Source organism: Amphiura filiformis, chromosome 9 (genome assembly GCF_039555335.1).
Source record: "Amphiura filiformis chromosome 9, Afil_fr2py, whole genome shotgun sequence".
In the NCBI taxonomy this organism is placed as follows: Eukaryota; Metazoa; Echinodermata; class Ophiuroidea; order Amphilepidida; family Amphiuridae; genus Amphiura; species Amphiura filiformis.
Window position 1 is genome coordinate 15,927,057 of NC_092636.1, and position 25,654 is coordinate 15,952,710.

At 37.2% G+C, this 25,654-nt stretch overlaps 1 protein-coding gene across 1 annotated transcript in view; it reads left to right on the plus strand.

Annotated features, from left to right (window-relative positions):
• LOC140159991 (E3 ubiquitin-protein ligase MYCBP2-like) overlaps positions 1 to 25,654 on the plus strand; it is a 142,657-nt gene that overhangs the window by 84,778 nt on the left and 32,225 nt on the right. The window contains 18 exon segments of the mRNA XM_072183257.1: positions 481 to 752; positions 1,558 to 1,797; positions 2,927 to 3,022; positions 3,911 to 4,006; positions 4,555 to 4,758; positions 5,722 to 5,850; positions 6,469 to 6,647; positions 7,261 to 7,403; positions 7,924 to 8,024; positions 8,154 to 8,366; positions 9,630 to 9,861; positions 16,140 to 16,258; positions 16,522 to 16,665; positions 18,917 to 19,089; positions 20,741 to 20,885; positions 21,397 to 21,641; positions 22,379 to 22,494; positions 25,177 to 25,385. Of these exon segments, the coding sequence (XP_072039358.1) occupies positions 481 to 752; positions 1,558 to 1,797; positions 2,927 to 3,022; positions 3,911 to 4,006; positions 4,555 to 4,758; positions 5,722 to 5,850; positions 6,469 to 6,647; positions 7,261 to 7,403; positions 7,924 to 8,024; positions 8,154 to 8,366; positions 9,630 to 9,861; positions 16,140 to 16,258; positions 16,522 to 16,665; positions 18,917 to 19,089; positions 20,741 to 20,885; positions 21,397 to 21,641; positions 22,379 to 22,494; positions 25,177 to 25,385 (3,056 nt within the window).

Consider the following 25,654-nt stretch of genomic DNA (forward strand, 5'->3'; position numbering starts at 1 on the left):
TTAGTTCTATCAAAGTTTGCACATTTGTGTTGACAGTTCTCAGGCCATTGCCTGATTATATTTCAGACCTTTAGTTACTCCAAACTTCTGCACTTTTATTTATTTTCAGCCTATTTTGAGGCTTTATAGCCCAGAATCGCGCACTTGCTCAGGCTTTTCCTACTAAGTCACTTCATGCCCTGGCAGCCCTATGTCATGCAATGAAATAATTCAGTTATTGGAATTATAAGCAATATTGTAACTTTGGATGAGGAGGACTCCCTCACTTTTGATCAAAATTCTTAATTTTATGCATTTGGAAGTACTTTAATTAACTAAATCTAACTAGAATCCAGGTTTTTTTCCCCAGAAATCTTACAATATTGCTTTTAATTCTTAAATGGTATTAAAAAGCATGTCATGTTGAAGCATAGACATCAAACAACAGAAAACATTTCTTTCACTTATCACTTACATTTCTAATCACTCTTCCTCCAACAGCTGGTAGTAAGAAACCGCTAACAGGAGACCCTCAAATCCCAGAATCCATCTCGTCCAGCTGCGACCTGCTGCGACGCATCTTGTCGCAACAGTTGCAGCCCTCACTGGCCAAATTCATCCAGCATTCCAGTGACTCGTATCGAGTCGGCAAACTGAGGCAGCAGATTCTGGACGAGTGTCATCGCACGTTTGTCCATTGCTTCCACGCATTCTATCCGACAGCCCAGCTCAAGTGGCTATTTCTGTGTGATTTATTAAGTGCTTTAGAACCGGTAAGTAGTACTTCAAGCAGTCTAAAGTTGTTTTTTTTAAACTTCCGTGGTCGTGCCTGTGCGTATCGCGTACACGAGCGTAAATGCAAAAGCAATAAACAATCACGCTGATTGGCTGATCAACGCGCACTTGACAACAAGCCGGCTGACCCATTGGTCTTCGACGCGGTAGCGTAGTAGGCGACCTTGTCACTTCTACGCGATCGCAATTCACCAGCGCGTACCCGGACCACGGAAGTTTAAACAAACCAACTTTAGTGAAATTTAACCCTCATAAAACAAAAATATGATAACTACAACTGACACATGAATGGAAAATCAAATGGATAATATAAAGTGAGCTGAATTTGTTAGTAACAGGCATGAACATTTTCAGCGTTTTACCTGATTTCAGCATTTTTTGTTATTGTTTTCAGTGTTTTTCAGCCTATTTCTGAATCAAATTCACAGAAAGAGTATTTTTTTTCCAAGACCAGATTTCATGCCTGTTGAAATAATTGTAAATAAATATTGCAACCAAAACATATACCAAGCCTGAAGGAGCACAAATCCATTCAGGGAACACTTTTATTTTGCAGAATTCCTTTTAAGCGTACTGCTAGCCGTCCAGCGCATATTATTTTCCACAAGGTGGTATGCACACCCTTGATGTCGGGTGCGTAAACACGATGGTTAACACATGAAAGGAACCATGCAACAGATTATAGTGTTCTAGGATATCACCATGGCCCTCCCTACTCATAATCCCTCTTAAGAGATACATGTGCTCACATACATGTTAACCACTCACATTTTACTCCAACAGGACAGTCAAAATGAACTTAACGGGCATCTACTAGCAGCTGTCCTGGAGGCTCTGTGTCATCCATCCGTTAGACTTACCAGTGTGCTACCAATCCTGAAAGACAGAGGAGAAGTGGAGACTCTGTCCCATGCTAGCCTGTCTAAACAGTGCTCCATGGAAGATAGTTCACCCACTGTACAGCCTGTCGACTGCAAAGGACAGTTCCCAGAGCTGGTGGCTCACATGGAAGAACGGTTACAGGTGAGGTGGCTTTTTAATTTCAAAAAGTTTTCTTTCTTCAATAATTAATTTTGTCTCAATTCATATTGCTATTTTCTTTGAATTTGATTTTCTCAGATATGTGTTTTTGTCCAATGTTCACCACATCACTACATGTGATACACCTGATATGTTTGAAAGGTATTGTTTTTATCAGCTGTCGTGCATCTATCGTCTCATAACACATGACATAATTATTTTTGGCGTAAAACAACTCAGGTTTGCCTCATTGTTTTACATAAAATAATGATGTCGCCTGTGTTATATGAGACGATAGATGCATGACACCGGATAAAACAATACCTTTAATCTGTAATTACAATTTGAGATATTGGTGCAAAGCATATAAATTACAGAATACAGTGGAAAGACATGGAGTGTATTCTCATTCTTTTCAGTGGTACCATTTGCGAAATTGTGATATCAATTACGGAATATAATGGAAAGACATGCGCTGAGTGTGTTTTCAGTCATTCAGTGGTGCCATATATTACAATGTTTATACTGAATCTAATGCTGGACTAAAGTCATGCTGTCCTCGCCAAATCTATCAGCAAATATAATTTAAAATGCTGGTACAGTAGGATTTAAAATGAAGAATGTCAAATGAAAAAGGCTGGATTGATTAATTGATTCTTTAAAATCCACCCAGATCAAGTGATATTTATATGGGTTGCTTTAATAAATTTTGACTGCTCAGTGCCAGATGTAGGTAAGTGCAATAGCTGCCCTGTGAACATTTGGCAATGTTTACACTGTATATTGTACTCATCTAAACATGGCAACTACACATGGCAATGCACTTCTACACATGGCAGCTATTGCACTTACCCACTTCTGCACTGAGCAGTCAATTTGAATATTACTGTCCTAATATTATGCACAATGTTGGGTTTAACAATCCAACTTCCTATCAGGTGCATTCAGTTTCAGTGTTCGATCACCGAAGGATGTTTTTGTGTATTTTTCGATATACACATTTAAAATCACATTTTATGAATTCTGTGTGTAAATATGTCTTCGCACCTTTGTACTTTCAATTAATGTATAAATGAGAAATTTCTGTGTATGTCATTTTCCTTTATTGATATTATTGACCCCATGCATACAGGCTACTGAGTCCAGGTCTTCAAGTCCTACATTCCAAGAGGTGCTAGATAAGTTACTTAATATCCTCACTCTACCAATAAGGCAGATGTTAGATAAGGTAAGATGAAATTAAGATAACTTTAGTTTCCGGCAGAGAAAACTCAGGAAATGTTGCGTCTGACATCACCTGTCACCGGAAGACGATACTTGATATGATTGGCCGATTAACCTAATACAATATTGGATTTGGATAACCATACGTGCAGCATCCTGTGAGTGCTGAATTTTGCGACTGCCCTCAAGGATGATGCCAGATGCAACATCTCAAGCTTATCTCTGCTGGTGACTCTAGTCCAATCCATCCTCTGAAAGAATGCACGAAATGCATCTGGGCGCCTTGGTAGAACAATGCTAGTACATCAAGCAGGTTAAATAAGAATGAAATATAGAAATAAATAAATGCAGTGCCTTATGTGAGCAGTATTTGCTCACAAGTGGACACAGTGAGAAAGCAGAGCTAACCATGAAACTAACTCAGTTAGAAAAATGAGACTAGATGATTTGCTATACTTGGCATTCTTGATTTAAACATGTTACATATTAATTATGTATACCTGGTTGTGATACTGCTAAAACTTGCCTTGATACCCTTAGTATATGTGCCTATGATATCAGGGCAAAATCTTGTAGAAAAATATGTCGAAATGGCCTATTATCCAATGTTATTCTTGTGTGCTGGTGTGTGAAATGATTTATAAATGGTGGTAAAGTAAATTTGTTAATACTTCCATGGTCTGGGTACGCACTAGTGATCAGTGATCACATAGAATAGCAGAGTTTTTCGTCTTTCCTTCTACGTACTGATGACCAATGGGCCAACCGTTTTGTTGTTATCAGCCAATCAGTGTGATTGTTAATCAATCTGTGTTCACGCTCCCGTACATCACATACCACAAAAGTATTAAAAATGTTCTTAACATTTGTATATGTTCATTTTGTGTTGCAGGAAAAGGTGCTGTATTCCCAGTTGTTAGTATCCAACACAAGTCGTCTTCTAGCTTGTGTTGTCAGTGAATTGGCTGCTGCATCTGCCAGTTCTGATGTAAGTATAACTATCGGGGTGCTGAAGTAATGTAACATGTACATTGGTGTGTTGAATAAGTATATGGGAGCTAAAGAAGCATTGGGGTGCTAAAGAAGCATTGGGGTGCTGAAGAAGCAATAGGGTGCTGAAGAAGCATCGGGGTGCTGAAGAAGCATGGGGTGCTGAAGAAGCATCGGGGTGCTGAAGAAGCATTGGGGTGCTGAAGATGCATCGGTGCTGAAGAAGCATCGGGGTGCTGAAGAAGCATCGGAGTGCTGAAGAAGCATCTGGGTGCTGAAGAAGCATTGACGGGCTAAAGTATCTGGGGTGCTGAAGAAGCATAGCGTACTATGCGATTAGCAGCATGTAGAGCATCATTTGTTTTGTGTGCTACATACACAACTACATTCAGGATAACATGATGGCAACGTAATGAATGGCACCTTGCTTATAAAGCTGTACCTACTGCTGTAGTCACATATACTTCCCATAGTATTATTGCCCATGTATAAACATCTTTTTATTTCTTTTTTACAAATCAAATTGTTTCTATATTTATCTTGCAGGGTGACAATCAAGCCAGTGGACGTCCACTAATGAATACCCCATCACGTTATGCCCGAGTGACGCAGAGTCGCGGATGGAGTACGGGAAATGGTACACCCGATGCGGTGTGTTTTACTGTAGACAAAGCTGGTGTTATGATTGCTGGCTTTAGTGTGTATGGAGGAGGTGGTCACTATAATTATGAACTGGAGCTGCTAGATGGGGTAAATAATGCTATAATAGAGTTACTCTCCCATCCTGATTAAAAGTGAAGCACTTGGGACTTGGAGTTGCTATGCAAGCTTAAGTAGCCTAATATAGGTCATTGTGTTGTCTGTGTAGGATGTTGAATTGATAGAGCTATCAAAGAAATTTATTTAAATGGTGCATGGTGTATTATGAACCATTAAGTTTGCCTGCTGTTGGCATTCCATGTTATTTATGTTTGATGTGCTTATATATAATTTGGTTCACCTCAAGTTCGGTAGTGATGTAAATGCTTTTTCCCTGTTGCGACGCAAGGGTGCCGATAAACTGCCCCTATATGCATGCGTGTACACTCAGCGCATTTATCTTTACGCGTGCGATTCGATAGTGCAGCGAGCAAAATATGCATGTACGTCACTACCAAACTTGAGGTGAACTAAATTATAGGCAGTTCTATCAACATTCTGTAATATTCTTGAGAACGTTTACATATCGAAATTCACCTGGTAAGGTTTATATCTGCTAAAGTTATGATTATTAAAATAGAGTTTGACGGGCCCTATAACCTCGCAGATTAATAATATCAATATATTTTATTTTGAGGATAGTCTTGTGACATGTAGCCAGAAGCATCACAAACTATTATTTCAAGTCCTATACTATCCTTGTCAACTCTTGCACTCTTAACGTGGGTCTACTTTTCGGCGTAGTGGTAAAAGCCTAATATTTCCCGCCGATTACGAGCTGATCAAACTATAGTGTGAATTGAATATGCATTTTTCATGTGTGGATTTAAGATCTTGCTTATCTTCAAAATCTGTCACATTAGTTTAAGTTGAATGCATATTTCTTTTTTTATGTGGATGCAAAATTTGACTAATCTTCAAAATCCGTCATATTACTGCAATTGAGTGAACCAAAGCCTGTGGTGCATGAAATACTTGTACAATTGATTTGATTTGATTTATTTGAACCGACAGAGCGAGATTGGTGCTGATGGACACAGTCATAGGTGGAATTCTCTTGAGTTAGTCAAAGGTTCCTATGGACCAGACGACCTGGTTAATGATATAGCTGAAATCAAATTTGATAGACCGGTAGCAGTAAAGGTAATGTACCCATTCCTATTCAATTTGATTGATTTAGGGATTCAATCAGGTTTCATCGTTGTTCATCACCGTTGGACAACAATGCGTCCGCATCACCTGCGTGGTATATGCAAACACACACAGGAATGCGCACTTACATTAACTCTTGTTCGTGTATAGGCTACTGGCAAAGTGTGGATTAACAATGGTTGGCTCCCGTACAAAGGTATAGGAAGAGTTGTTGAAAAGCAACCTGAATAAAGTTTGATTTAGCCCTAATCTCTGTCGTTGAGTGTTGACACATCTAAACAGCAATCAGTCTTTGTTAAGGTGTCATTAGATGTAAAGCCCTTTGAGAAAATTAAAACGGTGCTATTTGAATAAACTTACATTGATATGGTTGTATTAAGGTTAACAAGTTTACAGTGCTTCATCAATTGATGTGCGGTTTGTGTGTTGTTATTCCATTCTTCACCCCAATGTGGTAGTGAAGTTGGTGTGGCCTCAAATCGCTCAAAGCACCGGGGTACACATGCATGCGCTTAAAGACGCTGCTTAAAGACGCTGCTTAGATGCGCGTTGACGTCACACCGGTGAAAAATGGTATAGTTACTATATTGTTCATGTCTGTTGCTGTAGGAATCTGTCAAGTATGCAGTGAGACTACGTAACCATGGCAACAGAACTGTTAATGGTGATGGCGGTATAACACACATCAAGACACTAGATGGGGTGACTTTCACATTTAGCTCTTGCCCTCTTAGTAGCAACGGAACCAGTCAAACCAGGGGACAAATCCCACAGATCTTATATTACAAGTAAGTCACTTGAAATTGATTCACATACAGGACTTGGTAGAAATTTATATTTTATAGTTCAATTCATTCAAATCACATTGTGTATTGTGTAGCACCCAAGGTAGGACACATAAGGACCGTGGCTATCCTTGGTTCCTATAAGATGTTTCTAGATGTAAAAGCTAATGACAGCAGTTGTCGGTACATAGGGTGAGCCCCTCTCCTGGATACTGAAAACCACGTCCATGGGCAAAAAAAACCCTCGAACATGTGTGTCCACTTTTGGATTGTAAAAAGTTGATCACACATATCATGCCCTTGTTTTGCCAGTGGTTACATGTAGGGTTGGGTTTGTCGATGGGAAGTCGATTAGTTTTGATAACACTTGCTTGGGGTGTTCCTTTGGTGCTGGGGAAATGTAGAGTTGAAATGCCTCATTGTTCATTTGAGGCATACATGGTCATTTCCCATTGTTTGATGATACAAGATAAATATCATTGATATGAGGAAATAGGCGTTGAAGAAAACTGAATTTAACAAAATGATCGAAGTCATCGAACTCCCAAGTGATACTACTGCTTTTTCCTTGTGGGAAAATGCTAATCTTATCATTTTCTACACCCTTTTCTTGCAGCACATCTGCAGACAATGAAAATGTCCACCTGGAACCCAAGTCAGTGCTATTAGAACGTCAAGCCAGGAGAAGCGGCTTGGCAATTACTAGCACCATAGTGAAGGCTGCCACAGATTTATTACTAAGAGCTCAGGGCTTACAAGGTAAGCAGCATTAACTTGCATGTCATTTCATTTCATTTATAGGTCCAGGAATTCTGTGAAAATTCTGTAGGGTGAGCTTTACTTACTAGTACTACTAGTTGCACTAGTAATGGCTTCCTGATACTCCTCTATGATTAAATGGGGCGATATTCCTGTAACATGCACACTTTCTATACTATATCGACATAAAATCACTACTTCTTCAAAACAAAACTCTAAACTTACAGTAGTATACAGTATACCTTTGCTGTTAGGCAATTTGCTTGTATCAACATATTGGCTTGCTAATTGTGCTAATTATTCACATTTGCGCTGAAAATGTTCTTGGTTTTTTACACGAATGCATTGAAGGGGACGATATTTGACATTGTACGAAAGTTTGAAGGAAATCTATATCCTAACCCCCCCCCCCTTTAAAGAAGGAAGTGCGAAAAATAAGATTCCCAAATCGGTCCTTGTGACTAATGCTACTTTCCTGCAAAGTTGTTAATTTCATCAGCATGTTTCTCACTTATTTCAGACCAAGAGCTTCCCGAATTACTAGGATCGGCTCATCTTTTTTCTAGTCTTCTACCTCTTGTCTTGGCATACATTGGTCCTGTAGCTGTGTCTGATCCTAAGGTATGTACACATTTTTAATGATATATCATTTTAAAGCGTTTTAAATTTGTATTTATCTCTGAATCATAACTGTCACATATATATATCGTTATGTTATGATAAACTCGTATTATATCTATCTATATCTAGAGTGCTGTTCAAATCCTAGACTTACTACAAGAGATACTTCCACCATTAGCCAATATCAATGTGCAGTTTGCTCCGCCCACTACGACAGCCAACCAATCACTAGATAGTGTGGGCAGTCAGTCATTAGATGTCAGTGCAGTCACCACTTCCATACACTATGCTGTGGTTGAGAGCGATCATCCCTACAAACCAGCATCTGTATCGAATTATAAAGTAAGTGTTTCTAACCTTTCTTACACAGTGATGCCAACGGTGCACAATTGGGCTACATGGCAATCATGTGTCGCTACTAAAAAAAGCATTCAACTTGCCTAAAATTGGGCTACTTTTGCCATTTTACTTATTTTCCTTTCAATTTTAATAGCCGATTTGTAAAATGGGTTTTGAGTTTTTATTGATCGGTCCGTAACTTCCCATTAAGTACCGGAAGTTATTGAGTTAAGTGCTTTCCCGCCCTATTAGGTGATTTACATTCTAAATTCGGGTACATCCGCCCAAATATCTGTTATTGGATGCTTTTGGTTAAAAGCTTAAAATTGAGCTATTTAAAAATACTTTACAGTGGCAAGGCGAGCCAATGTGCCATGCGCAAAAAGTGTGGCAACACATTTCTTGCATAGATTTCAAAAATATAATGTAGTCATTACTTTGTACACAAGGTGAGTAAATGCATGGAACACAGTCTTCAGTGAATGGCTCTTTTCAGAGCCATCAGTAGGCAAGGAGCGGCCTGCATGTCTCATACTTATGTACTTTGTCCTGAAGAAGTCAGAGCTACTCCTGATAAAAGCTTGACAGGTCTAAACTTGTCCAATGGGGAACCCGCTGAAAACTTTTCTGATAAATGTTGAAAGAATCTGACAAGTTCATTGAAGTCCCTAGGATTTATACTTGCATAAGTTTCATATATTGATGGTGGACAGGGTTCAGATTGATGTTTAAATTGTTATTTTTCATCATGTGCATGTATTTTGACATTGGACAGCTATTTTACTTCAAGGATGCAAATTCAGATAGAATCAGAGAATTGATTCTCGCAACGATTCTTATAATCTTAGTTTGCGAAAATCAAAATTGATTCTCCGAAAATCATGCATATTCCCCACACAGTAAGTTAACACAATTCTCTTGATTTTTAGTTTCTCACAAAGTTGCACCCTTGGGCTTCATTCCATTTAAAATCCACACTCCCCCTGTGGAAGATTTTAGAAATATCTTTCCCAGAGGGAGTATGAATTTCAAATGGAATGAACTCATTAGGTGGCTCCATTTGAGTATCATACACCCTCTGAGAACGATTCAACCTGAATCTTCCACTGAGGGAGGGTGAGTTAAATATAGAGCTGCTAATGTGTTCATTCCATTTGAAATTCATACTCCTCCTATGGAAGATATTTCCAAAATCTTCCACAGGGGGAATGTGGATTTTAAATGGAATAGCCCATTGAATGCTCTCTATTATCTTCCATTTACCAGGTGGTATTCCCTGAGCAAGTTCAGTGGATGCTTCTAGAATTTGATTCCCAGTGTGGTACAGCCCAACCAGAGGATGGCCTACAACTGTTCATACCCAGCCGTGGGAACCCCACCACACCAAAACACAGGGATGATTCACAGCAGCAAGAGGATCTGAGTCTGACACACTGGCCTGTTCTGAATCGCTTCCATGGTAGTAATAGCTGGCCTAGTATGGCTCTAGTACTTCCAGGTTAGTGTAAATATGTGATATTTCCTCGTTTGATTGAATTTATAGCTAGAGTATTGCGTGTAGAAGAATCTGGGGGGAGGGGGGGTGATATGCAGCCACATTGACCCCCATTTTTCAACAACCTCTCATGCAATGACCCCCTTTTTTCTTTTACTGAACTCCCTCTCACCCAATGACCCCAAATTTTTTGTTTTCCTGTCATCAAAAGACCCCCTTTTTCAAACATTTTGGGACAACTTCTGACTGAATAACCCCGGTTTTTCCATTGTTTTACTTAAATTTGAAAATTTTGATGAATTTTTGAAAATTTTGTAACAACCTTAATATTTTGACCTGCAATTTTTCCCAGTCTCACTGAATGACCCCTTTTTTTGGTAAGATTTACCCCAGTCTCATGGAAAGACCCCCTTTTTGGGGGCCTTCTCACTGAAAGACCGCCCTTTTTCAGTGTCTAGGCTCTCACCGAAAGAGCCCTAGTTTCGAATTGCTGTCATATCCCCGTCACTCGATTAGGCATAATTAGTTTGTGAATATGTAATTTGTAATATTTAAAGGAAGGTGACCTGATATATTTGGAAAATCAAATTTTTTAAACTTTATGTATAAAAACATAAACTGCTGTCCCTTTCAAGCATTCATGCACAAAAAAAGATCATGTAAATGTTCAAATGTGACTAATTCTTCATGGAATTACTGACATTTAAGAGGGTTTATCCGATAGACTCAGATGGTAGGTGGAAGATGGGGGTCAGCAAATTTTGTTCATATTTTGTCAATCAAACATGTGTCCATGAGTATTTACAGTGGAGGTATTAAAAAATTTTGAGGACCCCCCACTGGGAGATACTGGACCCCCCTCAAATTGACCCCCGTGATTGTCTTCTCAGACACAAAAACTTTGAAATGTGCACTAACTTTTGATAAGAGCCACGTAATAACGCGCATCTGCAGACATTTTATTTATACTTCACAGTAATAATACACATTTTGTCTCGACATAACAATTAACAATTCTTTGGACAACGTTTGGGTTGTTCCATTTTCAGAGAGGGGTGTAATGGCCTTTTCAGCAATTGTGTAAATGTGAAAAATCCTAATTTTGAAGCAAAGTTTGCAAGATGATTGTGAGAGTTCCTCAATATTTTTGTCAACGTTATTTACTTGTTGGATAAAGTAGATATAGGTTGACCAATTGAGCAAATAAAAATCGTGGAGACTTTTTCCATTTTAAAATGAGCACATCTTACTTTATGCTCTTTTTCAGAAAAGTGCAAAATACTAATTTTGAAGCAAAGTTTGCAAGATGATTGTGAGAGTTCCTCAATATTTTTGTCAACGTTATTTACTTGTTGGATAAAGTAGATATAGGTTGAACAATTGAGCAAATAAAAATCGTGGAGACTTTTTCCATTTTAAAATGAGCACATCTTACTTTATGCTCTTTTTCAGAAAAGTGCAAAATACTAATTTTGAAGCAAAGTTTGCAAGATGATTGTGAGAGTTCCTCAATATTTTTGTCAAAGTTATTTACTTGTTGGATAAAGTAGATATAGGTTGAACAATTGAGCAAATAAAAATCGTGGAGACTTTTTCCGTTTTAAAATGAGCACATCTTACTTTATGCTCTTTTTCAGAAAAGTGCAAAATTGCGATATTTTCATGCTAAACTCAGGTACGGTGATTTTTCTAAGTTTAAAAATGAAATTTGATGAAAAGGGAGCCTATCAGAAGTAAACAACATCAACAAAACTATTACATAATAAATTGGGGCCTAAATTGTGTTGGATAAATGCTTATAGAACAGGACTATTCTATTAAGGGGTTCAGTACCCCGGTCAGTACTAAAATTCTGTCTGTGCTGATTTAAAATAACCTTTTGCATCATGCTTTATGCACCCTCAAATGAATATACCTTTTTCTTCCAAGGAACGCAGGTAGGGCCTACAATAATTATTTTCTATCACTATGTAGTTAACAACAAAGACAATAATATATTGGAACACTACATTGATCAAGTAGGGGTGTTATTGTGTTAAACATAAAAACGTTTATGTATCTATGATTCTCGATTTTTGAAATACCAAAAATGCTGACACATTATATGGATTTTGGGGTTTGTATTGAGGATCCTTTGATGGTCAATATACTAGTAAACTGCTCTCTTTCATCTGAGTGACCTCTGTCTATTAAGAGGGCGCAGACCACAGAGTGAAACGCATGTAAAGATCAACATTTTTAAGCGGCAATTCTACCACGCATGACAATAGTTTTCTTTATTTTTAGCTGTATTAAATAAAGCCTAAATTTTCACTTAAGCTCCAATTTTGTCTATCTTTACAGGTAAGGTTCAGTTTTTATTAACAAATGTTAGAAAGTGATGCTGCTATTTCAACATCGACATTAGTACTAAAACGGGCTCTGTTAGCAGTTATTCGGAGAGGGCCTATACTTTTCTTGTGAAATCAAATTTGCTTAATGTTACTGGGGAAATTCGCTTAAATATTAGTATAAATGGCCATTGCCATGACAACTGCCTTCTCTTTGAAATCTCCAATACATGTAGCTTAAAATTAAAGAATCCATGTATATCAATAGTATACTTATAAAGTGTAATACAAACTTTTTCAATGCAACAAATTGCTCAAAATGAAGAAAATGGGTCAATTTGGGGTCAAACTGCCCAACATTCAAAGATCATAGATTACTGGGGGAATTCGCTTAAATATTAGTATAAATGGCCATTGCCATGGCAATTGCCTTCCCTTTGAAATCTCCTGATACATGTAACTTAAAATTAAAGAATCCATATATCAATAATATACTCATTAAAGCCATATTATAACATTTGCTGAGGAGAACGCCCTCAAAAAAAAAAAAAATTTAAATTCAGGTTTTACACGATTGTAATGTACTTTAGTAAACAAAGATTCTCTGCAAAAATCAAGACTTTAGGTGCTGTAGTTTTGTCAAAATCCGAGATTTTGAATAAACCGCCTGAATCAGAGTTTTATTATTACGATAGAAATATTAGTCGAACAGCGTATGCGATGTCAACACAGTACTATTACACGGCGCGTGCGGGACACACACACACACACACGCCAGAGGGTCGTACCATATTACAACCGCTGGCGTGACATGCATTGGCGCTAGTTGTAAATTCTGATTTTCTTTGCTTTACCTCACTTGTTCGGCTCAAAATTAAAAGGGGACATATCTGAAAGTAAATGCTAATATTTTATTGAAAATTAATACTAATCTATTTTTAAAGAAATGTTATAATATGGCTTTAAAGGAGTATTTCGTGATCCTAGCATCCTCTTTTTATAACATTTTTCAGTACATATCCACGAAAAAAGCATATTCCCAAATTTTCAGTTGATTCCGATTTTGCGTTAGCGAGTTATGCATGATTATGTGTATTACACTGCTCCATAGACAATACGTTGTAATTTCGTTCTGGTGCACCAGAACGAAATTCAAATTTCGCGATATCTTTGCTAAACGAATTAATCTGCAAGAAATATTTTGTACATAAACATTATGTAGCCAGAGTATTCCAGCGATATAAAAATCTCAACTTTTTTTGAGAAAAGTGGGGGGGATGAGGCTGTGGATCACGAAATGCCCCTTTAAGTGTAATACAAACTTTTTTAATGCAACTAATTGCTCAAAATTTGGGGTCAAACTGCCCAAAATTCAAAGGTCACAGGTCACAGAAAAATGTTGTTGCTGTCATCTGGGATGAGGGAGGCAACAAAAGTTGGTATATTGGGTTTTACCTTGATGATAATGGGGATGAAACGCGGGGGACAAAACCTTCGAGTGGATCACCTGATGCGCGTTAGTACTGATACCGGAGATGAAAGTTAGCAGCGACCACATGGCACTGATGATGATATCTAGGACACTATCATGCAGCAGTTTGAGATTGTGCCTGTGACACTTATCAGTTTTCATAGCAACATAACAAGTAGACATTTATATTATGTTTTTTTTTTTTTGTAAATTTTACCTCATATTGTGGAGATGTCCTTAAAAATGTTACTCCCAAATAGCCAGTATTGGTGATAACAAATTTTCTTTCCCTCATCTTATTTTAACATACCACTGTCACCGTAGAAGGTCAAGGGTCAATACACATAGCTTAGTTGGAGCTCTCCCATACTGACAGTGTAAAAAAAAGAGATCAGGAAAAGAGAATTTATTATCCCTAATACTGGCTATTCTGGGTAAAATGTTTAGGTCATGTTCACATGAGGGAATTTGTCAAAATGTTACTGGGGAAATTTGCTTTAAAATTAGTATATATGGTCGTTGCCATGGAAACTGCCTTCTCTTTGAATTATCCTAGCTCACAATTAAAGAAGCCTCATATAATCAGTAATATAAAGTGTAATACAAACTTTTGTAATGCAAGAAATTGCTAAAAATGTAAATACAATAAAATCAATTAAACTATCAAAATTGTATAAAAGTCTGCAGTGCAAAAATCTACATTTTTTACTTGATGTAACGTATGTTGTGTGTCTATTTCGTTTTTCCAATTTATAGTGTTATGTAATTTAAATATGAGGTCTATGAGCCTGGTTCAAAATTTGGGTAAAAAAGGTGCATCGGGTCAAAAATGGTCGTAACTCAACACATGAAGATTTGAGACTACTTCTAACTGCATTAATAGATTGATTGACCAAAAAAAAAACATAGACTAGACACCAGAACCTGGTAAAAGACCCAAAATGACAAAGTTATGGCTAAAAATGTGATTTTCAGGGAAAATGTGGCCATTTTGGATTTTTGCTGTGCACATTCTTTTTTGAAACCCAGGCTTAACATTTTGTAATTTCATGTTGAGATAGGCCTACCTAGGTTAAATAGAACATACAAAAAACCTTATCCCGAAGCAAAACAAAACAAGTCCCATTTATAGCCCACTCCTAGCATTAAGTTCCACCCCAGGTTATTAGGATTTAGTACTTTGGGGTATGGGGCCCTACTAGGCCTAGTTCCTATAGCTTAATGCATATACTGATGCATGTGAAATGATTAAGAATCAGAATAGGAGCTTGTGATTTTCATAATAATCATAATACCACTAACATGTATGAATACGAGCTTGTGACATGAGAGGGGCTCATATTCAATGAGCATTATCTACTGGCGATTTTACCAATATGCTGTTAAAGAGAAACACCTACCCCTGTACTTGATTTGCATTCTTAAATGTGGTTCTTAACTCCTCAATGGAATAACTGACTATTGGCTCAAGAAAAGGGACTGCTACAGTGAAAAGATCTTATATTTGATGTTGGCGTTATATACAGCATCATTATACCAATGTCACATATTGGGAAAATCCATGTTTGTGTTCTATGAAAAGTAAAAAGTCTCCATGATTTTTATTGCATTATATAAATGACCTATGTACAGAGGTTCTCTCCTGTAATGAACAATTTGAGAAAGATTGAGGAACTCCTACAATGACGTCACAAAGTAGAGGGATATTTCACTTTTTTCAAAGGTTGTAAAATGTGAAATATGGGCCCCCACCCCTGTTCATAAATGGAACATCCCAATATAAACATTTGTTGTTTTATATTTTTTGATAAAGACAAAGGATGAAAGAAGATGTGTAGAAAAATTTACTTTAATAGATGCTTGTCTTAGGTGCCAAAAATTTGTTCAAAAATGGCATAAAACGGCATTTTACAAGTCAGGGAAATACGTGTTAGGGGGCATATTTTAGGGCCCATATTTCCCAGGAGGGGCATAGCAGATTTTTTATACTGATTATTATGAACACTTATCCAAACTTATTAAATTGCCAAAATATGGTTGAAATTTGCTGACCCCCATCTTCCACCTTTTTCCCATGGCATCAGTATTTCTCAGAAAATCTCTCTTAATACAGCATAAAACATGATCATGTAATAAATAGATATTAAATGAAAGATCCTATTTTACTCATTAACATACTGAAATTAGGAGTTCCAAGGCGGCGTATTACCTAAGATATCATCAAAAAAACTGCTGAATTAGTCAAAAGTATGGTATACCACATTTGAGACTAATTCGACAGGTTTTTGACAATTTCTTCGGAAATATACCGATTTGAAATGTCTAATTTCAATATGTTAATGAGAAGAATATGAGCTTTCATCTGATACCAAAATCTGCATTTTGATAGGGTGAAGTTGGGGATGAGGCTGTCAATCAGGTCACCCACCTTTAATATGTAATTTGGTTTTTTTTCTCAACGCATTTGTTTCACCATGCAGGTAACGAGGCAGTGTTTTCTCTAGAGACGGCATCGGATTACATGAAAGATGACAAGGCTAATACCTATGGCTTCAAGTGTTCAGTGGTTGGTTATGAATGGAGTACATCGTCAGATGAGGTAAATAAAAATAATATTATGTTCATAAATAATGTAGACACCTTGGTTTAAGGGTTCGGTCACATTTCTGGTATTCAGAATGCAATTTGGTGTGTCTGATGTGTTCTCATATCGAATTGTGAAAACCAACAATATTTGGGTAAAATCAAAAATCTATTTGTAATGCAAATTGTACATTATTGCTTGAAGTATCAGCCCCCCGCATCATTTTCCAAAGATGATAACCAATTGTTATATGTGTCATTACCTTGTTCATATTATAGGGATTAGTACAGTTAGAGAAGGAACTTGGTCATCTTGGTGGAATGTGTGCATCATCCTTGATGAAGAAAGAGATCACTCTACCACCTGCCAGCAATGATGATGGTGATGATGAGGTAGAACCAATAGCTGAAGCAGCTCAACAAGTAAGTAAAGGTTCAATAAAAGTACTCATTGAAGATGAAGAAAGAGATCACTCTACCACCTGCTAGTAATGATGATGGTGATGATGAGGTAGAACCAATAGCTGAAGCAGCTCAACAAGTAAGTAAAGGTTCAATAAAAGTACTCATTGAAGATGAAGAAAGAGATCACTCTACCACCTGCTAGTAATGATGATGGTGATGATGAGGTAGAACCAATAGCTGAAGCAGCTCAACAAGTAAGTAAAGGTTCAATAAAAGTACTCATTGAAGATGAAGAAAGAGATCACTCTACCACCTGCTAGTAATGATGATGGTGATGATGAGGTAGAACCAATAGCTGAAGCAGCTCAACAAGTAAGTAAAGGTTCAATAAAAGTACTCATTGAAGATGAAGAAAGAGATCACTCTACCACCTGCCAGTAATGATGATGGTGATGATGAGGTAGAACCAATAGCTGAAGCAGCTCAACAAATAAGTAAAGATTCAATAAAAGTACTCATTGAAGATGAAGAAAGAGATCACTCTACCACCTGCCAGTAATGATGATGGTGATGATGAGGTAGAACCAATAGCTGAAGCAGCTCAACAAGTAAGTAAAGGTTCAATAAAAGTACTCATTGAAGATGAAGAAAGAGATCACTCTACCACCTGCCAGTAATGATGATGGTGATGATGAGGTAGAACCAATAGCTGAAGCAGCTCAACAAATAAGTAAAGGTTCAATAAAAGTACTCATTGAAGATGAAGAAAGAGATCACTCTACCACCTGCCAGTAATGATGATGGTGATGATGAGGTAGAACCAATAGCTGAAGCAGCTCAACAAGTAAGTAAAGGTTCAAAAAAAGTACTCATTGAAGATGAAGAAAGAGATCACTCTACCACCTGCCAGTAATGATGATGGTGATGATGAGGTAGAACCAATAGCTGAAGCAGCTCAACAAGTAAGTAAAGGTTCAATAAAAGTACTCATTGAAGATGAAGAAAGAGATCACTCTACCACCTGCCAGTAATGATGATGGTGATGACGAGGTAGAACCAATAGCTGAAGCAGCTCAACAAGTAAGTAAAGGTTCAATAAAAGTACTCATTGAAGATGAAGAAAGAGATCACTCTACCACCTGCCAGTAATGATGATGGTGATGACGAGGTAGAACCAATAGCTGAAGCAGCTCAACAAGTAAGTGGAGTAAAGGTTTACTATATAGAAAAATGATTTGATTTGTGTACATCGTGGAACATACTCTTTTCGTGGCTGTGTGTAGTAAGCTGTGGTATACAGATAACCTCGCTAATATGGACGCGTAGAGTAGAGTTGTACGCTCGTGTATTAGCATGATTAGTCGTGAATATTCCACGATGTACACAAATTAAATAATTTTTCTATAAAAACATTCATTGAAGAACAGATGCAGAATTCTTGTACCACAGGTGTTTTTTTTTGTTTGTTTTTGGTTTATCCATGTAATATAAAATATATTTGTAATATAGTCTGTAGTTAGATTGCGGGGATGTAAATTTTCAGGCTTGTACCTCAATTCAGGCTTTTTTGTTGTCCAGAATTATGCAATTTCTTTTATTTTCAGCCCATTTTAGGACCATTCTGGTCATTTTCATGCTGTTTTTCTTGCTTATTCAAGCTTTTTTGTCAAAAGTGGACTTTTGTCCCTGAGATTCGCAAGTGAAAAGAGGCATTTGAATGGCCTATGAATAGCTTTCAAAATATGCAAATTAGTCTGTTGAGCTTATTTTTCTACATATTATGAATTTTTAACAGAGGAGTAAAAAATTACAAGATGCTCTAGATTTTTTAAGGCATATGTATCAGGATATTTGACCAACTTATGAAAAGGGTGTTGTTGGTGTAGCGGTACAGGCTTTGACTGGTGCCACCATATGCGCTTGGACGAGGCTCTTAACCTCTATTAGCTCTCTCCACCCAGGTGTAGAATGTGTGTGGCATAATAGTTCTAGGAAGCAGGGGTGTCCATTCTTATGTTAATCGGCCTCAAATGGGAGTGAATAAGTTTAGCCCTTTAGGGAAGAATTTGGAGTTTTGAAAAGAGAAAAAAAGAGAGAGAGAGAGAGAGAGAGAGAGATTCTGCCTGTGACCATTGCTCTGACATGACAAATTCTGCCTGTGACCATTGCTCTGACATGACCTTTACCATACCTTTACCTTTTAACTTGGATACATACAATTGAATAATACATTACTACATGTATGGAATTGTTGCATTTTTTTCTGCAGGTATTTAGTGGTCATGCTGGTCTCCTAGGCAAAGGCTTTGCTTTGTCACACCCACCTACCATCCATCAAGCTCTAGAGGGCACTCTACCTATCAGTACTCAGTCTAACGAGAGATCATTCCTCAAAGATTTTGTCATGTGTTCTCCGGGCACCAGCGGAGGTAGATTAGCAAGGTAAGTTATCAGGGATGTGAAATCACCCTCATTTGTTTACACAGATTTCTCACATGATTTTTGCATTGTCCGGTTGGCCGGTGGTCTCCAATAATAGGAGGAAAACAATTATAATGACCACATACCAAGAACCTTTTATGCAAGCCAAACTGCATGTGTCACAGCTGAATAATGGTGTTGATTCTATGCAGTTAAACATTAAAGTCAAAGTGTTTTGTTAAGTCTGCACTACCAAACAAAATCGCCACTATAGCCTGGATGAGTTGTGGATGAAATAGAGATTCTTAAACACTTGAGAATGTTCTTGCAATTTGATTGGTTCTTACCCCAAGTTACCCATGTGATATGACACGATATCACACACCTTAGCGCGTACGTGTCGACGCGGTACTCGTACGCGCTATTTGAACCAATCGTAGGTGCATAGCAACAACGGGACTGATCGATTCTAAGCTCTAGGTAATTTCTTTTAAAATGTAGGATTTAATTTGATTACAAATTTGGTATATTTATGATGATTAATAATAATATATTTATTTGAATTGATGTGTAACTTTAAGAATGAGAATAAAGGTATTGTTTTTAGCCGCTGTCGTGCATCTATCGTCTCATATAACACGGGACATCATTATTTTTGCGTAAAACAACTCGGCTTCGCCTTGTTGTTTTACTTAAAATAATGATGTTGCCCGTGTTATATGAGACGATAGATGCACTCCAGCGGCTAAAAACAATACCTTTATTCTCTAATTTCAGACTGCAATCTGGTGAGTAAGCTTAGACATGATATATTGTTATAGCCATCAACAGTCACAGTTACAGTGGTCAAATCGCAATCATTAGAATAGACTAGTGAATTTCCATGTTTTTTGTCCAAGGCCACTCACAAACTTGTTTGAACACATTTACCACATTATAGTAAAGGGGACATTCATTTGAACCAAGAATTCCATGTCTGTAATCAGGCAAGTCAGTTGTGATTTGCAAAATGCTTTTTCTAGTGAAAATTTCATGATCATGAAATTTCTGCAAAATTTATGTGAAAATAGTTTAAAAAAACATTTTGTGGTTTTCTGGGTTGAAAATGCAGTGGTGTAGACACTTCCCACGTCAGGATACAAAGCATACCTATTTACTCTTTTAAACGCCTAGCGGGCACAACATTTTTGAAATAAAAATTGTTAGGTAAGCTTAAAATTTTCACTGATATGACGAACTGTGAACTTAGGATCAATGACTTTGGGTTCGCTTCCAGGTCGCTTCCAGGTTTCGCAATGTAATTTATGGCATATTGTGGCAATTACTGAAAATTGATGGGGGCATTTAATAGAGTAAATACAGTATATTGTGCTTTACATCTGGTCCACTGTTCAAATACAAGATAGATGATGTGAATACCTTACACCCTCAGTCCTACTCAAGATATTTACGTAATTATCATTAAGTAATCTCATCAAGAGTAAAACTTAATGACCACAGTGCTTAGACAGTCTATTTTAACCAATTCATGTTAGCACTGATCAGTTTAATACATAATTATTATTATTATTATTATGCAGGCACCCTTGGTTTTGAAACAAGTTTATAGCAGTGTTAAACTGGTTAATAATACACTAACATACATTAATATATATTTTCCCAATCTCCACAGATGGTTCCAGCCAGAGTCTTTTGTTGATCCCAAGCAGTGTGAGATAATATTCAATAAAGAAGACATACGTTGTAGTATGCCAACTATAGTAACGGTTCATAGCAGAGACCAGTATGGGGGCCTTGTGTCAGTAACAAATCTCAAGGTAAAGTACTGTCGGTCTGTATCCAAAATAGTGAACCTGTCAACTTAACCTGTCAACTTAATATGCATTATAAGCATTGATGCCCAATAAGTGCACAGGTTGTAACTAAGCTATTTTGTTTTGTCTGAATAAATATTAAGCCAGCAGTAAATCCAGGGCGTATCCAAAGGGGGGAGTAGATGCATGTACCTAATTGGGGGCATGGGTATTCTTGTCGCTGTGCAGCTCAGGATCTAAGGTTCCTGGATACACCACTGGAATGCAAAACAATATATCTATATGTTCAAGTTGCACATTATAGAGCCAAAGCTATAAAAGGAACATCCCCAATTACCAATTTATATAAAGGTATTCTCAAACAAAAAGGTCACTGGTAGATATGTTGAAATTGATGAAGTTAATTTTATTGCTTTTGGATTTATATTATTTTGTTGGTGTTGTTGTGAAGAATCCAAGTTACGTGTCTCTGTATCTGTTAGATGACTAACATTATTTTTCCTCCTCAAAACAGGTTGAAGTAGAAGCAGTTCCTCTTGGCAAGAGGGAGCGGTCTTATCTCAACACCAAGTTTCAAAAGACTGCCACACCAGGTGATAAAGACATGACCTTTGGTGGTCTAGCGCCTCCAAAGGTGGATGTTCCATATGAGGCTACAATTCGCAAGGATAGCATGGCGTACAACTCGATCACATTGATGAAGGAATATGAACAGTACTCTTTTGAGGAATTGAGATTTGCTTCACTACCTGTCACCAGGTACAATAGACTATTCCAGTTGAAATCCATACGCCCTCTGTAGAAAACATGATTTCAAATAGAGTTACCTATTCACACTCCATATGTGGAAGATTAAGGTCATGTCTTCCATAGGGTGTGTATGGATTACAATTTCTCGAGCAACAAATGTGATACACATTTATTAACATATTTCATACACAAGAACAAAATTCCCTGATTTTTGCTATAACAAAATTGTCACTAAATACAAGCAAATATAAATCAGCCTGCAAGAAAAATAAACACATCTGAAAGTATGTGTAGTACGTGGAGTGTGCACCCAATTGGTTCTCGCTGTCTAAGAGTGCATGAATCGCTGCTAAAGAATGAGTGTGCAGAAGTTGCAGTGGTTGAATGAGAGCCATTTAACACCGTGAGAACTACCTGCCGATTGGCCAAAATGAATATTGTGTCCAATTTTGAACCAATCAAGAAGGGTATTAATAAGATCATCTGCAAATGCAAGGTTGACCATGAATATTTTAAAGCCTAGTCATAATTGGCAATTGAAATAAGCATTTCAAGTTATCAACCAATCAGAAATGCTGTTAGATGACCAGTAGTACCCAGGGGGTTAATTGTTACAAGTCGGATTCAATGTACAGTCATGGAAATCTTATTGGGGTTATGTTATTGATGTTTTGACTTAGTAAAGCAGCATATTGATATGGAAAAGTTTATGTACTGAGATTTTATTCCTTGTTTGTTTTTTGCAGGCCTAATGAGAGCATGTTAGTGCGTGACAACAGTGACGGCAGCTACAGCGCTAACTGGACACCCAGCTCTATGGGACTCTACTCTATCCATGTAACTGTAGATGGCTATCCATTAGGTAAGAATGAATTTGAATTGATAAGTCATAAGGCAAAAAAAACACCCTGTCTCAGACACATTTGGTAAAAATCTTAAGTGCTGTGCTTTTTTTGAGAGAGAGATAATGAGCTATGCGATATTAAAAAAAAAATTTAAGAGTCAAGGCACAATGTTTATGTACTTTTTGATATTCAAAAACAGAAACATACTAATATACGTACACAATGAATAGTTTTATTTGTCTCTTTTTTACAATCATGGCAAAATGTGTACAAAAAAACAACCAAACTGCAAAAAAAAGACAAAATTGGATGGCGATACAATACTGAAAATATCCACACAAAAAATTGAACATATGTGACCGTCCACGGCGAATGAGCCGTAAATTCCTTCCCGGTCAATTTTGTTTTATTTCGTGTTTAAAAATAAACATCATAAACTTAAAAATGGTATATCATTTGACTTCAAACGATATCCAGAAGCGGAGTTATGGTTAGTTAAACTTTGCTCCTTCAACAAAATTATAGCTTTTTTCGTTTCTATGTGTGTCTCTTTTTCCACATTGCTGGCAATAAATATCAAACAGTCATAATTGGCGGTCATTTCAAATCATCCCCAAGTCAACGAGGTTTAAGAAGGTTCTCTCATTGTTAATTGTTGGTTATGCATACCTATACAAAATACAATGCCTGGTAACCCACCACTTGAAAAGGATTTAACAAAAGCAAACAAAGACCAGAGCTATTAAAAGTTCTATAGCCATCTAAGGTAGAAGCTTATTATCCACTTCAATAATAGGATTATTGATTGCTGTTGTGACTATCAAAATAAGACAGATGTCGCGTCAGCTTAAGGGCAGAGTAATGGGAGAGAACATGGACCTTTTCGAGCATCATTATTTTTTAATTGTATGTCCAAAGTATATAAAACTATACATTTTTGGAAAGGAAATGAGTCAAGGAATCCCATGGTGACGTCAGATTTGTTCAAAAATATTGAGTTTTTGAGAAAATCACAAAAATACACTTTTTTACCCCAATTTTTTTGTGACAACTTAAAAAAAAATCCGTTCGAGTAAAAAAATTTTAGTTGGTTTTTCATGGAAAAAAAACTTAGGGAAGGTTTTTTTATTTTTTGAGAATTTTTTCTTTTTTTCGAAATATTGCAAAAAACATGTGAAAAAAGCAATTTGTCACTCTATTAAGCTAAAAATTGCACATAATTGTGTATATTTTTGTTCAAAACAAATATTTTGAAAAAATGAGAAAACCTTCCCCAGACTTTGATGTGCTCTAAGCGATAGTGCAAAAAGTTTACCTTTTGCTTGCATATTTTTCGAGTTATCTTGTCATAAAAATCGTGCAATATTGTCAAAAATGAACTCTGAGAAATCGACGTTTTAGTAAAAAAATGTCAAAATAATGCACAAAACGTCCGTGATATATTAAAACGGTAAGACTTTCACGCTTGTAAAAGCTGTATCTGGTGCATGGTCTAAATATGCATCTTTTTGCACCAATGAATCTATAATGTCTGGGTTTAGTGCGCCAAAATCCAAAATAATTAAAAAATCTAAGTGGCTTTTTCACTACAAATTTTTGTTTTGTTTACATCACATTTGCTGGCGTTAACAACATACCGAATGCGCCTTGACTGCGTTGGATATACGCAAGCAGAGTTGCGTTGCCACGCTGACGCGAATCGCTGCTGTAATCACAATATTTCGCATTCGCGCATTTCTGACTCATTATTTCCGCCAATTTACTAAGCTGTCTTGAGCCATGTGACTTTTTAGAGTTGAAAAGAGTGAAATCAATCAAGCAAAAATACGAATAAATATTGGCAAGTTGTATTTGATCAGTTTCGAGTGAAAGAATACATCTTAGTGTTGATAAATATCAAAAAATCTCAAATTCGGTCGTGGACGAATGTGTCTTCCATTACTCTGGCCTTAAGTGACCGATGAATACGACCTTCGTACACATTTTACACCATAACTCAGAATACAATTTAGGGAATTTACGGCTCGTTTGTGCTGCCGGGTCACATATGGGGAAAAACAGCCAACGCATACAGTTTGTCCACTCTGAAGTAAAAAGTGACAACGCGCGCGTTAACAGTGCGCAGTGCTGCGTCTCTGCTGCAGGTATGTGTGCCTTCAAAGTCGGCACAATGTGTGCGTCTGCGTCTGTACTTTGTACTTCAGAGTAGACTGACTATAATGCTAAGTGCTAATTAGAGTTCACATAGCAATGCGCAAGGTATCTGAGACAGACTTTCTTTTTAGACCTTTCTTCCTTAGACAATATTAACCTGAAGATACAGACAGCTTTACTAGTGCCAGTTATGTTAATAGGATGTCTTCATTCTGCCCTTGGCATATATAGATTATATTGTAAAGATTCCCCCATGGCACACATTGGCTCCTTTGCCTTTTTTGTAAATTTCACATACAAATAGAGAGCCCCCCCCCTCCTGAAAATCCCAACAAGAATTACTGGTGGGATTTTTACAAGAGGGCACTGTTTGTTTGTGCCTAAAATTCCAGTTCATGTCAAAATAGCACCATTAGGCGATTCTGTATGGTGTGTATATCTTTTGTGCAACAAGTGACAGTATGTGTACAAATATCAAAAACCACTGTTCATTTGTGCCATTTAAAATACATCTTGATGTTATATTCTATTTTTAATTGGCACAGAGGACATACCTCAAATTGAAGTCAGCGAGCCTCCACAGGGTGTCTTACCACCAAACCCAGCCTTTAAGAAACCTGTTCCACAAGCTAGCAAAGTTCGTAAGTTCGTGGCAAAGTACAGCAAAGGATTACGCATCAGGAGTGGGCCTTCCCTACAGAGTGAACAGATAGGGGTGCTGGAAGTGAATGATATCATTGCATTCACAGAGGAGGTAAGTTACATGATGAATCACATATTGAGGAGTCAGTGACACAAAGACGTAACTCCATTTCGGCCATTCTGAGAAATAAAATGAGAGATAATGGTCCACATTGACTTATGTAGTTAAGTCTATGTTTCACTGGCCATTGATTTCAATTGGGTGCTACATGGAGTTACTTCTATTTGTTTATTGGAAAGTGAAAATGTTTCTGAAATTTTTTTTATCAAAATCTCATTTTCACACAAAAAATGGAGTTGTCTTTGTGTCTCTGACCCCTC